The 11,273-nt window shown below is 42.6% G+C and overlaps 1 protein-coding gene across 1 annotated transcript in view; it reads right to left on the bottom strand.

The window, feature by feature from the left end:
• Window positions 1-9,773, bottom strand: part of LOC138956469 (glutamate receptor ionotropic, kainate 1-like) — a gene marked incomplete at its 3' end in the record, with an annotated part of 16,760 nt that extends 6,987 nt beyond the window's left edge. The window contains 5 exon segments of the mRNA XM_070327820.1: window positions 197-349; window positions 5,325-5,492; window positions 6,117-6,170; window positions 7,814-7,995; window positions 9,526-9,773. Coding sequence (XP_070183921.1) covers window positions 197-349; window positions 5,325-5,492; window positions 6,117-6,170; window positions 7,814-7,995; window positions 9,526-9,769 — 801 coding nt within the window.
• Between the last annotated feature and the right edge of the window lie 1,500 nt (window positions 9,774-11,273).

Here is an 11,273-nt window from a genome sequence, read left to right as displayed (position 1 = left end):
AAGGCTATAATTATGCAGAAAAAAGCCTTTAGGTTGTGCCATTGCCGACGTATTACTTTATGCCATAAACATATATGTACTGAAGATCTAGCACAACATCCGTTAATCAATCAGTCAATAAGTGCCCCATTCCTCCTCCTCCATAAAATAAATAAATACAAAAAGAAAGAAAGAAAGACAAACAAATTCAACGAACAGATTTCATGTAGTTGAGGAGACTGTTTCCGTGTCGCCACGTGTGGATCTTGTCACAAGATAGGGGGATGGTGTTCACGTCCTGGGCTTGAGAATACTCGTGCAGCGCTCGTGCGAAGAGGAAAAACGCGTCGTACGCCAGCGCCGTCTCCGTCTGAAGTACATCAAAAGTAACATAAGTCATATAATTATAATTTGAAAACCTGATACATTGCTGGCAAAAGGGCATAGTTGATAAGGGAGGATATAGTACAATGGACACCTCCTTTTAAGACCCCCCCCCTCCCCCTCCCCGCCAATTTAAGACTTCAAGACTTTCTCCTTTAAAAAGACTTTGCTTTGAAAGATTTTGTGTTTAATGACATAGCGCAAGGAAATTACCCCCATTTTGAGATGTTCTCCTTTTCAGAACCTGATTTCGGTCAGATTAATGTTAGGTCGCAAAAAAAAAAGGGGGGGGGGGGGGGCGTCCTCTGTACAAAGAAATGTCATGCAACAATGGATGCAACTACATTCCGCGAGTAGGCATTTATTATGGTAGCTTGTACCAGAGTTAGAGGTTATACATACAAGCCGTAATAATAATAATACCACAACAAAAAAAGCTGGGGTTTAAAAATAATTAAAAGCTGGGGTTTAACAATATTTTCTTGGCTCTAACTCCTGACAGCATCCTAGTTCAGAACCTCATGTCTGTTACTATGTTACTCAGTTACTAAACTGTTGTTGCTAGAACTCATAACTGTTAGGATCATGTCTTGTGACTGGTATTTTAGTATTTGTTTCCACCCTCCACGTTACTGAATGATATAAATATGCTTCCTAGAGTAATCACCTTGCTGTCAGCAGGTCATTTTACGCATTCTTTCAAGTAAAGCTGTAACTTCAGTATCTCTCAAATGCGACCACACGACACCAGCTACTAATATAGCTTTTGACACCACAACAATAACAACAACAACTATATACTACACATGTTGCCATAGCAACAAACAATGACAGAAGCTACATAACAAAAAAAACACCAACAACGACAACAACCCCGTGGAGATAACCGAGCATAAAAATGACACACCACTCTCTTTTAATACGAAAGTTATCCATTTAAAGTGTGTGTAGCATAACGCACAGAACCATTGCTACATAGTTCTACGAAGTCACATGTAACAAGCTACACAATATGACAGAGGAATGACAACGTGCAAGTCAGAGAAAGAAAATTGGAACACAATTTAATCAAAAAGCAATGTTTACAATAACAAATGAAAACATTCATTGGATCTGACAACTATTTCATAGATGAAAAGGTAAATACAGACAGTCAAATAGATAGAAAGAAAGGTATGTACAGGAAGACACGCAGACAGGCAGACCGGAGGACAGACAAACAAACTGGCAGGCAGACATGCATACACATAAGTGATTAGGGGAAACACTGAACAAACGAAACAAACAATAAGCAAATCTCAACAGATTTGCAAAGGAATGCACCATTTTTCTAAACGTATAAACACAACATCCCCGTCTTATCATAGCTACGAACAGCACGCCATGGGACTTGCACATTTAAAAAGGATGACAAGGAAAGGGATTCAAAAGTTGAAGTAGCACAACATACATCATAATTATACTCTTCTTCTGTGGAACAAAATATACAATGACTGAAATCAAACCACGTAAGTTGGAAATGCATTGCTAACAAATGGTGACATTTTTTTTACATTCTTGAACGAACAGCCTGACAGCATTTGAATGTCATCCTATGCTATACCCTCGGTTTACTACTGAAGAGTTACAGCAGCCACAAACTACCTAATTATTTGCTCATAAGGTCAATCTTTTGTTGGCATTTTTGCTGAAAAGATCAAGAATCAAAACACAGACTGCCAACTTGTCAATAGGTCAAGACTGCACGCTTCAAGTGTGAGGCTACAATTGAATGTGAAACAACTCCCCAGCAAGATAAACAGAAATCAAAAAAATGTATTGCTACCTTCACGCGTTTCACACAAAGTTAACAAGCACAGATGTTTTCTCTCGCGATGCTTTCATAAACATTGAATGACTTCTTTCGCCCACTTGTTTCATTGCTCTGCCCAGAATAAATCCCATGCTCCTCATTGCGATAAAAGCGTTTAAAATTCATTAAAATTCTTAACCTCTCCTCCGCTTGAATTGCTATGTTTAGCTTTGTGTCTTCTATTGTGTGCTTTTCCACTGATCAAGCGTATTTGCTGTGATATTTTTGATGCTGCAGAGAAAGATAAAATGTGTAAAACAATTAACTAACACATTGGAGTGCCATAGTATTTTTTGGTAATTTACTATCCCAAATACTTCAGCCACGAGAGCTGGTTGAAGACACTCAGAGACATAAACACATTCCTACAGCCAACATCTTACAAGAGACATTTGAAGTTAAGGTGTGAAATACATTGTCGTTTTTCTTTCACACCTTAACTTAAAGAACAACGACAATGTATTTCCAACTGCCGAGCTTTGGACACAACATAATTACCCACCATGACAGTGTTTGTCTCATTTGTACCACCCTGATACGTTGTCCAAATGTAAGCAAAAAGTGACAGAGAAACACAACATGTGATGAAGGCACGTGCGTGAAACAAAACACCAACGTCATCGTGATGTCATATTCTTCCAACACACGTCCTTATGTCATACGTTTTCAGTGTGAGTGCCAATGACGTCATGAAGGGAGTTACCCGTGTGTGTGTGTGTGTGTGTGTGTGTGTGTGTGTGTGTGTGTCTGTGTGTGTGTGTATGTTATGTGTCTGTGTTATGTGTGTGTGTGTGTGCGCACGCGTGTGCGTGTCAGTGTGTGTGTGCGTGTGTGTGCGTGTGTGTGTGCCTGTGTGTATGTGTGACAAAAAGTGACAGGTGCAACACAGACTTAAAAATTTTTTTGCAGAAAAACATCCCATATAGGATACAAACAGTTTCGTTTTTTTAACGTAATTTAAAGGTATTGTCTTCACTGTCATAACCACCTGGTGTCTACTTGAATCCCTCCGCAAATTTGAAAAACAAGTGTGCAAACGACAGCGTCATACGTTAGTAATAAAGACATAATATAGACGCTTGAATCGGTTTTTTGCGTACGTGTAGGAAATACTAATATAAACGATATTCTCTATGTTTGTGAAAGAAAGCTCTCATAAACCCTTCAGGCAAGTAGACACGGCTGCGATAATGTGTTGGAAGCTTAAAGGTCACTTAGTCGATTCTTACTTCTGTGGCATTTCTGGAAAAGGTATTCGACCGGGAACACGATTGAAAACAAGTAACATTAACCGGTGACTGGAGTAAAATATTCTGATTTTGTTAAAAGCAATGTCTACTATCACTGATATTTAGTTAAGTGTCAAGGTCTTAAAAACAAAAGAAAAGCGATTCCCACTTTACATTGACATTCTTGTTTTCAAGATGTGTTTTGGGGTACCTAATTTGTCTGCTGAAACATTGTTAGGCTCTCGTATGTCTTTAAAACAATTTTTTAGTACAGAATGCAACATCACGGAGGAAGCAATCGCAGCCATCAAAGAAACTAAACAAAAAAGCAACAACGGCAGGAAAAAAATGGTAAGGTCGGGTTACCCTAACCACATACTCATGTACACCTTACATTAAAGATATACATCTACCTAGTACCTTGATTTACTTGTAAACGATCATAGAAAGCTGCATAGATGCGTTTAAGGTTTAACATCGGTTAAAGCATCTTTCTACTTGTGCACATACCAACATTGTACGGCATAGCTGATCCCTCTACGGGTTGAGCTTTTTTTGTGTGCTGAATTATGTTTTTGCAGGTTGACGTGTATCAGTAAAAAAAAAAAAAATTTAGCAAACAGAAAATTCTCTCTGCACAAACAGCAGCTAGGCAGCGACGCAGATCTCTTTCATATAGATCATAAAGCATTTATAACTGATACTGGACACGTGAGTGTATGCAGGTGTTTATGTATGTGGGTATGTGTGCATGTGGGGTGTGGGGTGTGTGGTTGAGTGTTGATTTGGATGTGGGTGTGCAAATGTGCGTGTGTGAGGGAAATGTTTTAGTATGAGTGTTACAGCCAGGTTATTAGAATGTGTGATTTTGATGTCAAAGGATTTGTGTGTGTATGGAGTGGAGGGGTATGTGTACTGGGCTGTGATTTTCATGTGGTGTAATTTTTGTGCACGAGCCAAAAGACAAATGTATGTATGTTCCAGATTCAGATAAGAATGTTTTCTTGAATTGAAATTGAATTGATCATGTCCAAGCGAAGGCGTGCTTCTATATCCCAGCTAAATAAAATGTCTGGATGGATCCATGGTAATTTTCTACAAGATTGTCTACACGGGAAAGAAGGAATCTTAGTTTTAATGGAGGCACTTAAGCGTGTAACTTGCAAAGGCAAGCTGTGCAGTCTCCGTCATCAAGTATCACAGATAGACCTTTCTCGCCTCCTTTTCAAAATATTTACACAGGGGAGGTAACCTCTTTCAATGAGGTTTTGTGAGGTCTTGTTCTCAGTCTCCGTTTCAACATGCCCCAAGAGATAGGACAGACAGGTAAGACCTTCTATGTTTATTTGAAACAGGTGATTCAGACATTGTGTTCATCAAATAAGCACTCTCACTATCAAGAAAGGGATGAAACAGGCGCCCGACCGACACAGGCGCAAGGGCAACGCACGTTTGCCACCGATATTTTTCTTCATTGTATGTTTTTGTTTTTTAAAAACAAATTTACTCAGCCATGAAATATATATGAAACAATTGTCTCCTATGTTTGATTAAGAAATTTAACTTGGTAGACGAGATAAAAATCGACCCCTGAACGCAGTTAAATGAAATGACGACAACGAGATTAGTTGGCAGGATGCATTATTAAGATTCGAGTATCGGTTACTGTAAACAATGCTCAGATTAGTTTAAAGACTCCTTATTTGCGAAATCGTTTACAGAAGTTTGTTTGTTAAACACTGCATGCGGAGCGAAAGCGAGCTGTTTCATATTTAAACCATAAACGAGTTACACACAAGTAATTATGAAGATGCCATTTGAAGTCATCACATGTCTATCCATTGCGCTTTAAATTACGCTGAAATGCTCTTTTTTCTTACTTCTATTTCAGAATACTCCATGAGAGGGGAGTTAACACCTCTCTGTGACAGGATGAGCCACTCTGTGCGTATGCTGACGACGGTCGGGTTCTCAGGATCAATAAGACGGTAAGCGGTGATGTTAGGGCCGCCATGTCTGAAATCGTCCAGGTCAACCAGACCTAAATCCTGCAGAAAGAAAGGTTAAGGTCAACATTTGCTTTGTCCCATGTCATTCTGACCTACACGTTTAAAGAATGCAACTTCAGGAAAAACCTTCTACATCTTGTTCTTCTTTTCAGGGAGGACAATGACGTCTGAACAGATAGGGAAATAATAAACATTTAAGAGGCAGACAATGCACAAGTCAATCAATGCTGCTCTTCCTAATCTCGATTCTAAAAGTCGAATACTCACAAAGCCAGGAAGACAGACAGACACACGACAGACAGACAGACAGACAGACAGATAGACAGTCAGTCAGTCAGTCAGGCAGACATACAGACAAGAGCAGCAGACGGACAAATATACAGACAGAAAGAGGCAAACAGACAGACAAACAGACAGACTGACAGACAGACAGACAGACAGACAGATCGACACACACACACACACACACACACACACACACACGCACATACACACGCGCACGCGCACGCGCGCACACACACACACACACACACACACACACACACACACACACACACACACACACACACATCCTGAAACAAAGCACGATAAAAGCCCCTTTCAGAATGAAAGCTCTTTTACGTCTGTGATCTAGGACTTCAGTGACAACCGGGTTCAACTTACTAATGTCGTGAAGAAATAATGGAAGAGCTCGGAAATCATCCGCACTTTCAGGGCCTGAAAAAACAACATAAACACGTTTAAAGAAGAAAGCTGCATCTAAAAACGAGAGAGAGAGAGAGAGAGAGAGAGAGAGAGAGAGAGAGAGAGAGAGAGAGAGAGAGAGAGAGAGAGAGAGAGAGAGAGAGAGAGAGATAGAGAGAGAGAGGGGGAGAGAGAGAGAGAGAGAGAGGAGAGAGAGAGAGAGAGAGAGAGAGAGAGAGAGAGAGAGAGAGAGAGAGAGAGAGAGAGAGAGAGAGAGAGAGAGAGAGAGAGAGAGAGAGAGAGAGAGAGAGAGAGAGAGAGTTGCGCTTTTAAAAGGCTGCAAATTAAAGGAAAAAAACTGTAAAAGAAACACGAGATTAGACGTTTTTAGCCCTTTGTATTATTAACCAACTTGAAAATTTGTTCTTGCTTGTAAAATCATAGACTCTGTGTCAGAAGAACAAACTTTCTGCCAGGCAATTATTAAGTAACCGCACTAGCGGGCTGTATCGTCAAACACACACACACACACACATACTCACACACACACTAACACACACACACACACACACACACACACACACACACACTCACACATACACACACACACACGCATACACACACACACACACAAACACACACACACACCATACCACAGAACCCTACTGTCTGTCCTTCTGCCCCGCAGTTTTTGGCTCCCTCTCTACCTGTCTGTCCTTCTGTCTGTGCCTGGTAATGTGCTCCCCCCCCCCCCCCTTTCCCTTCATCTTCCCTCTCTCGCCTTCTCTCGCCCCCGGCATTTACTTTTTCAATCTCCTCCTCGGTTTTTTCCTTTTTTCTTTTTTTTTGTTGTAATCACGAGACCTTCTTTAATCTTCTCAAGGGATCATCTCTTTTCAGCGAAAGTAACTTCTCTTCTCGTAACTTAAAAGATTTCTGATATGTCCTGAGGGTTTTCAGAAATCTTGTGGCCAGGGCCTGAAACACCTCTACTTTTGACCCTAAAAGTACGGACACACGCACGCACACACTCACACATACTCACGCGCGCACACGTACACGTCCACACACGAACGCACGCACACACGTACGGACACACGCACGTACGCACACACACACACACACACACGCACACACTCACACATACTCACGCGCGCACACACAAACACACGAACGCGCGCACGCACACACACACACACACACACACACACACACACACACACACACACACACACACACACACTCACACACACGTAAACCCCCAACCGCTCTTACCCAATAGCCCTCATCATCAAAAATCACCCCTTGTAGACGAATTCCGGGGTTTCTAATGGCGGTAGGAGAGTTGCGCAACTTGGCAACGTTGGGACAAACACGCGTGGCCAGTATTTCACAATAAGTGTACAGTATCATGGCAGAAGTCAATAGTGTGCTTCGATGAAAAATGTTTTTGAAAGAAAACAGCATAATATCCATAGAGCGAACACTGTCGCATTATTCACTGTGACGGCATCATCGCATGTCCTGATTGATCAGTGGTGTGTGTTTGCCTCAACTTTCAGAAGGGGCGTTACTCTTTCGCAGCCATTTACAATCCCGACTGATACATTCACATTTATTAAAAAAAAACAAAAAAAATAAAAAATTTAAAAAAATAAAAAAACAAGCAAACTCACCGCATACAGGAGCTTGCGGACTTTGTCGACTTTGCAGTCGATGATGAAGCGGTACTCTCCCCTGTCCTTGAGATCCTTCAACAGGTTGACGTAGTCGTTGTTGACCATGGTCAGTTTGCGCACTGTGATCTGTGAAGGCTCCTTCCCTGATGCCTTCAGCACCTCTTGGACGCGCGTCAGGCCTGTGAGATCACGGAACGGATTACTCTTAGAGGCAAATTATACCTGCGCAGAGTCAGCGGCACAGACGACGCACTGCAGATTATTGAGGTAATTCTTTTTTTTCCCAGCCCGCTACACGTTGCGTGAAAAGAAAACAGGCCAAGTACTCGTCATAATCCCTATCGCAGCTTGCAGCGCCGCTGACTCTGCGCAGGTATGATTTGCCCCTTATGAACAGGCTGTACATTAACCCCTTCACTGCCACAGTGGTAGTAACTTATCCGAATGGTCTGTGGGAAAGACTGTGTTTAGAACCCCAACAAGTACTTGGACAGTGGTTACCTCCCATTTAGTTTTCAGAAATGTCCTGAAATGTTGTTGACACAAATCCCACGTATGAGATACGGTAATGGGCGTACGATAAACAGAAAATGACCACGTATTACATACGGGGTGGGCAGTGAAGGGGTTAAAGCACGATACAAAAGTAGGCGTTCTAATTATAGACAACAGTAGTACTGTCAAACCTGTCTATAACGACCGACCAAGGGACCAAGCAACAGTGGTCGTTATAGACATGTGGTTGCTATGTAAAGGTACATTATATGAACAAGCCTTGTCGGGGATCTTGTGGGGTGGTCGTACCAGACAGGTTACCGTCACCGATAGGCGGTCGTCAGGTCAGGCTTGCCTATTCAACTGAGTGTTATGCGGGACCAATCTCCTGGCACCCGAGAGAGAATAAGAAGCCTTGAAAGGAACAACTTTCATGTGCAATACTCATTGCCCCTCTTACTCACGTATCCCGACCTACACTGCAGACCTAGCTCAATCTGTTGGGGTACGAATCTCGTGAACTGGTTTTACAGGTAGATTTTGTCCTGTGTCTAGTGATTTGATGGTGCATGGCAAGCCCGCAAAAATAATCTATGAATCTGAATTCTTTCAAATAAAGCGAGATGTTCGTCTATTGATTTGATGCTTTGTTTGTATGACAGCCTTTTATGCAGATGAACTAATTTTGCCCGTGTCCTGAATTAGGACTGTACCGTCATTTTAGATCTTGGAGGGCAAAATGGGAATCTGTTGAATACGTTGGATGGTGTGTTTTTAGCGTTGACATACGTTAGACATATTACCTAAATATGACCTAAATGTGTATAATTCTAGATTTGTTTGTTTGTTTGTTTGCTTAACGCCCAGCCGACCACGAAGGGCCATATCAGGGCGGTGCTGCTTTGACATATAACGTGCGCCACACACAAGACAGAAGTCGCAGCACAGGCTTCATGTCTCACCCAGTCACATTATTCTGACACCGGACCAACCAGTCCTAGCACTAACCCCATAATGCCAGACGCCAGGCGGAGCAGCCACTAGATTGCCAATTTTAAAGTCTTAGGTATGACCCGGCCGGGGTTCGAACCCACGACCTCCCGATCACGGGGCGGACGCTTTACCACTAGGCCAACCGTGCCGGTTATATATAATTCTAGACACCTGTCAGACTTTAAAACTGGACAACACAGCCTCATCCCCAGCAATCTCACCGTCGTTGTCCTCGTAGAGCACCGTGAATCGCTCCCAGCCCCAGTAGCGGATGACGTCCCGGTAGGCCTGGGACAGCGTGAGGTAGTGCGGGTAGAGCGAGATGGAGTAGTAGTCTCGCGTGTCACGAGCGTCCCACTGCCACTGCAGGTGTGGGATCTCGAAGGCGTTGCACATGGACTGCACGTGCGCGGCGGTCTGGCGAGAAATGGGGCCAAACATGGCGGCGATGCCTTGGTTGGCCATCCGGCACACTGTAACGAGACAACATGAGAGAAACTGTTAGACGTAGTGCGACAATACAAAATTAAGAAATTGTCAGAAGTTGAAGTAACAGTCAGGCACATGATTGTAAAATTCCCATTGCATGCGACGTAGTTTGCAATTCAAACATGTTGCCGATTATATACGGGGATAATAAATACTCTGAAATGTGACCAAACGTGGTGGTAAGACATTTGGCTGACACCAACACAAAGTAGGAGACGCACGAAGCTGGAGTAATTTTTTTTGTCTTAGTGCAACTGAGATTGCAAAAAATAGGAAATTAGGCACATGATTGTAAAATTCCCATTGCATGCGACATAGTTTGCAATTAGCAAATGTTGCCGAATATATACGGGTATAAGAAATAAGGAGAGTGTAAAGACTGAAAACAAGAAAGAAAGAGACAACGAACGATAGAAACTAAGAAGACAGAGTAAGAGAGAAAAGAAGACAGGTGTGCAAACCGAAGGGGCACTAAAAGAAAATGAACAAACACGAGTTGGTACGCGCTTGTCACTGAAGAAGCATGAAAGCGACAGGTTTAAAAAAAATCACAACATATAATTATGTACCAGGAAAAGAACAGAGAAAGGCATACATGAAGAAACACAGATAGAAAGAAAGAGATAGAGAGAGAAAGAAAGAAGGACAGGAACGAAGGTGTCTACGCCACAAGGGGACACGACTCTGGCACGTTTCATTTTGCCGTGTGCAAATAGCGTGCAAAAAACACACTAAAAACAAACAACCCAAGAATTATTGGGAGAGAAAGAAAGTGAGAAAGAAGAAAAGAAAAAAGGAAAGAAGAAGATTAAGACAGAAACCCAAGGGGCAATTAAATAATGGGCACAAAGAAAACACAATGAGCACCACAGCAAAGAAAAAATCTCTGCACTGAGAGAAAGAGAGAAAGAGAGAGAGAGAGAGAGAGAGAGAGAGAGATAGAGAGAGAGAGAGATAGACAGAGAGAGAGAGAGACGGAGACAGAGAGACAGAGACAGAGACAGAGAGAATGAGAGAGAGAGAGAAACCGACCGACAGACAGAGAGAGAGAGAGAAAGAGACAGACAGAGACAGACAGATAGATAGACAAAGACAGATACAAAGACACAAAGACAGACACAGAGCACGGACAGAGAGCCAGTGACAGACAGACACGGAAACAAACATTATTTTTTTTAAAAGCACTTTGAACAACTAGGGAACACGACTCTGCGACGATTCATTTAGCTCGGCACAAATAGTGTGCTCGCACGAGCGCAAAGCCTAATGCACCTTGATTCGACCTGTTGCCTCCAAGGGAGACAATTAACACGTCATCCCAGTTCCAGGGGGACGGACACAGGACGAGAATATTTGCACGCGACGTGTGGACATCCGCTTGGCGCAATATTGCGTTGCGGACACCGAGCGAGGTTGCGCGTGATTTCAGCTAAATTAGCTGTGGTTGAATCCGTGATATAAGTGACAAGGGAGGGGGGGG

The sequence above is a fragment of the Littorina saxatilis genome, unplaced genomic scaffold (assembly GCF_037325665.1).
Source record: "Littorina saxatilis isolate snail1 unplaced genomic scaffold, US_GU_Lsax_2.0 scaffold_1278, whole genome shotgun sequence".
Taxonomy (NCBI): Eukaryota; Metazoa; Mollusca; class Gastropoda; order Littorinimorpha; family Littorinidae; genus Littorina; species Littorina saxatilis.
Note: the sequence above shows the minus strand (reverse complement) of the source record. Positions and strands in the feature narration are given on the sequence as shown.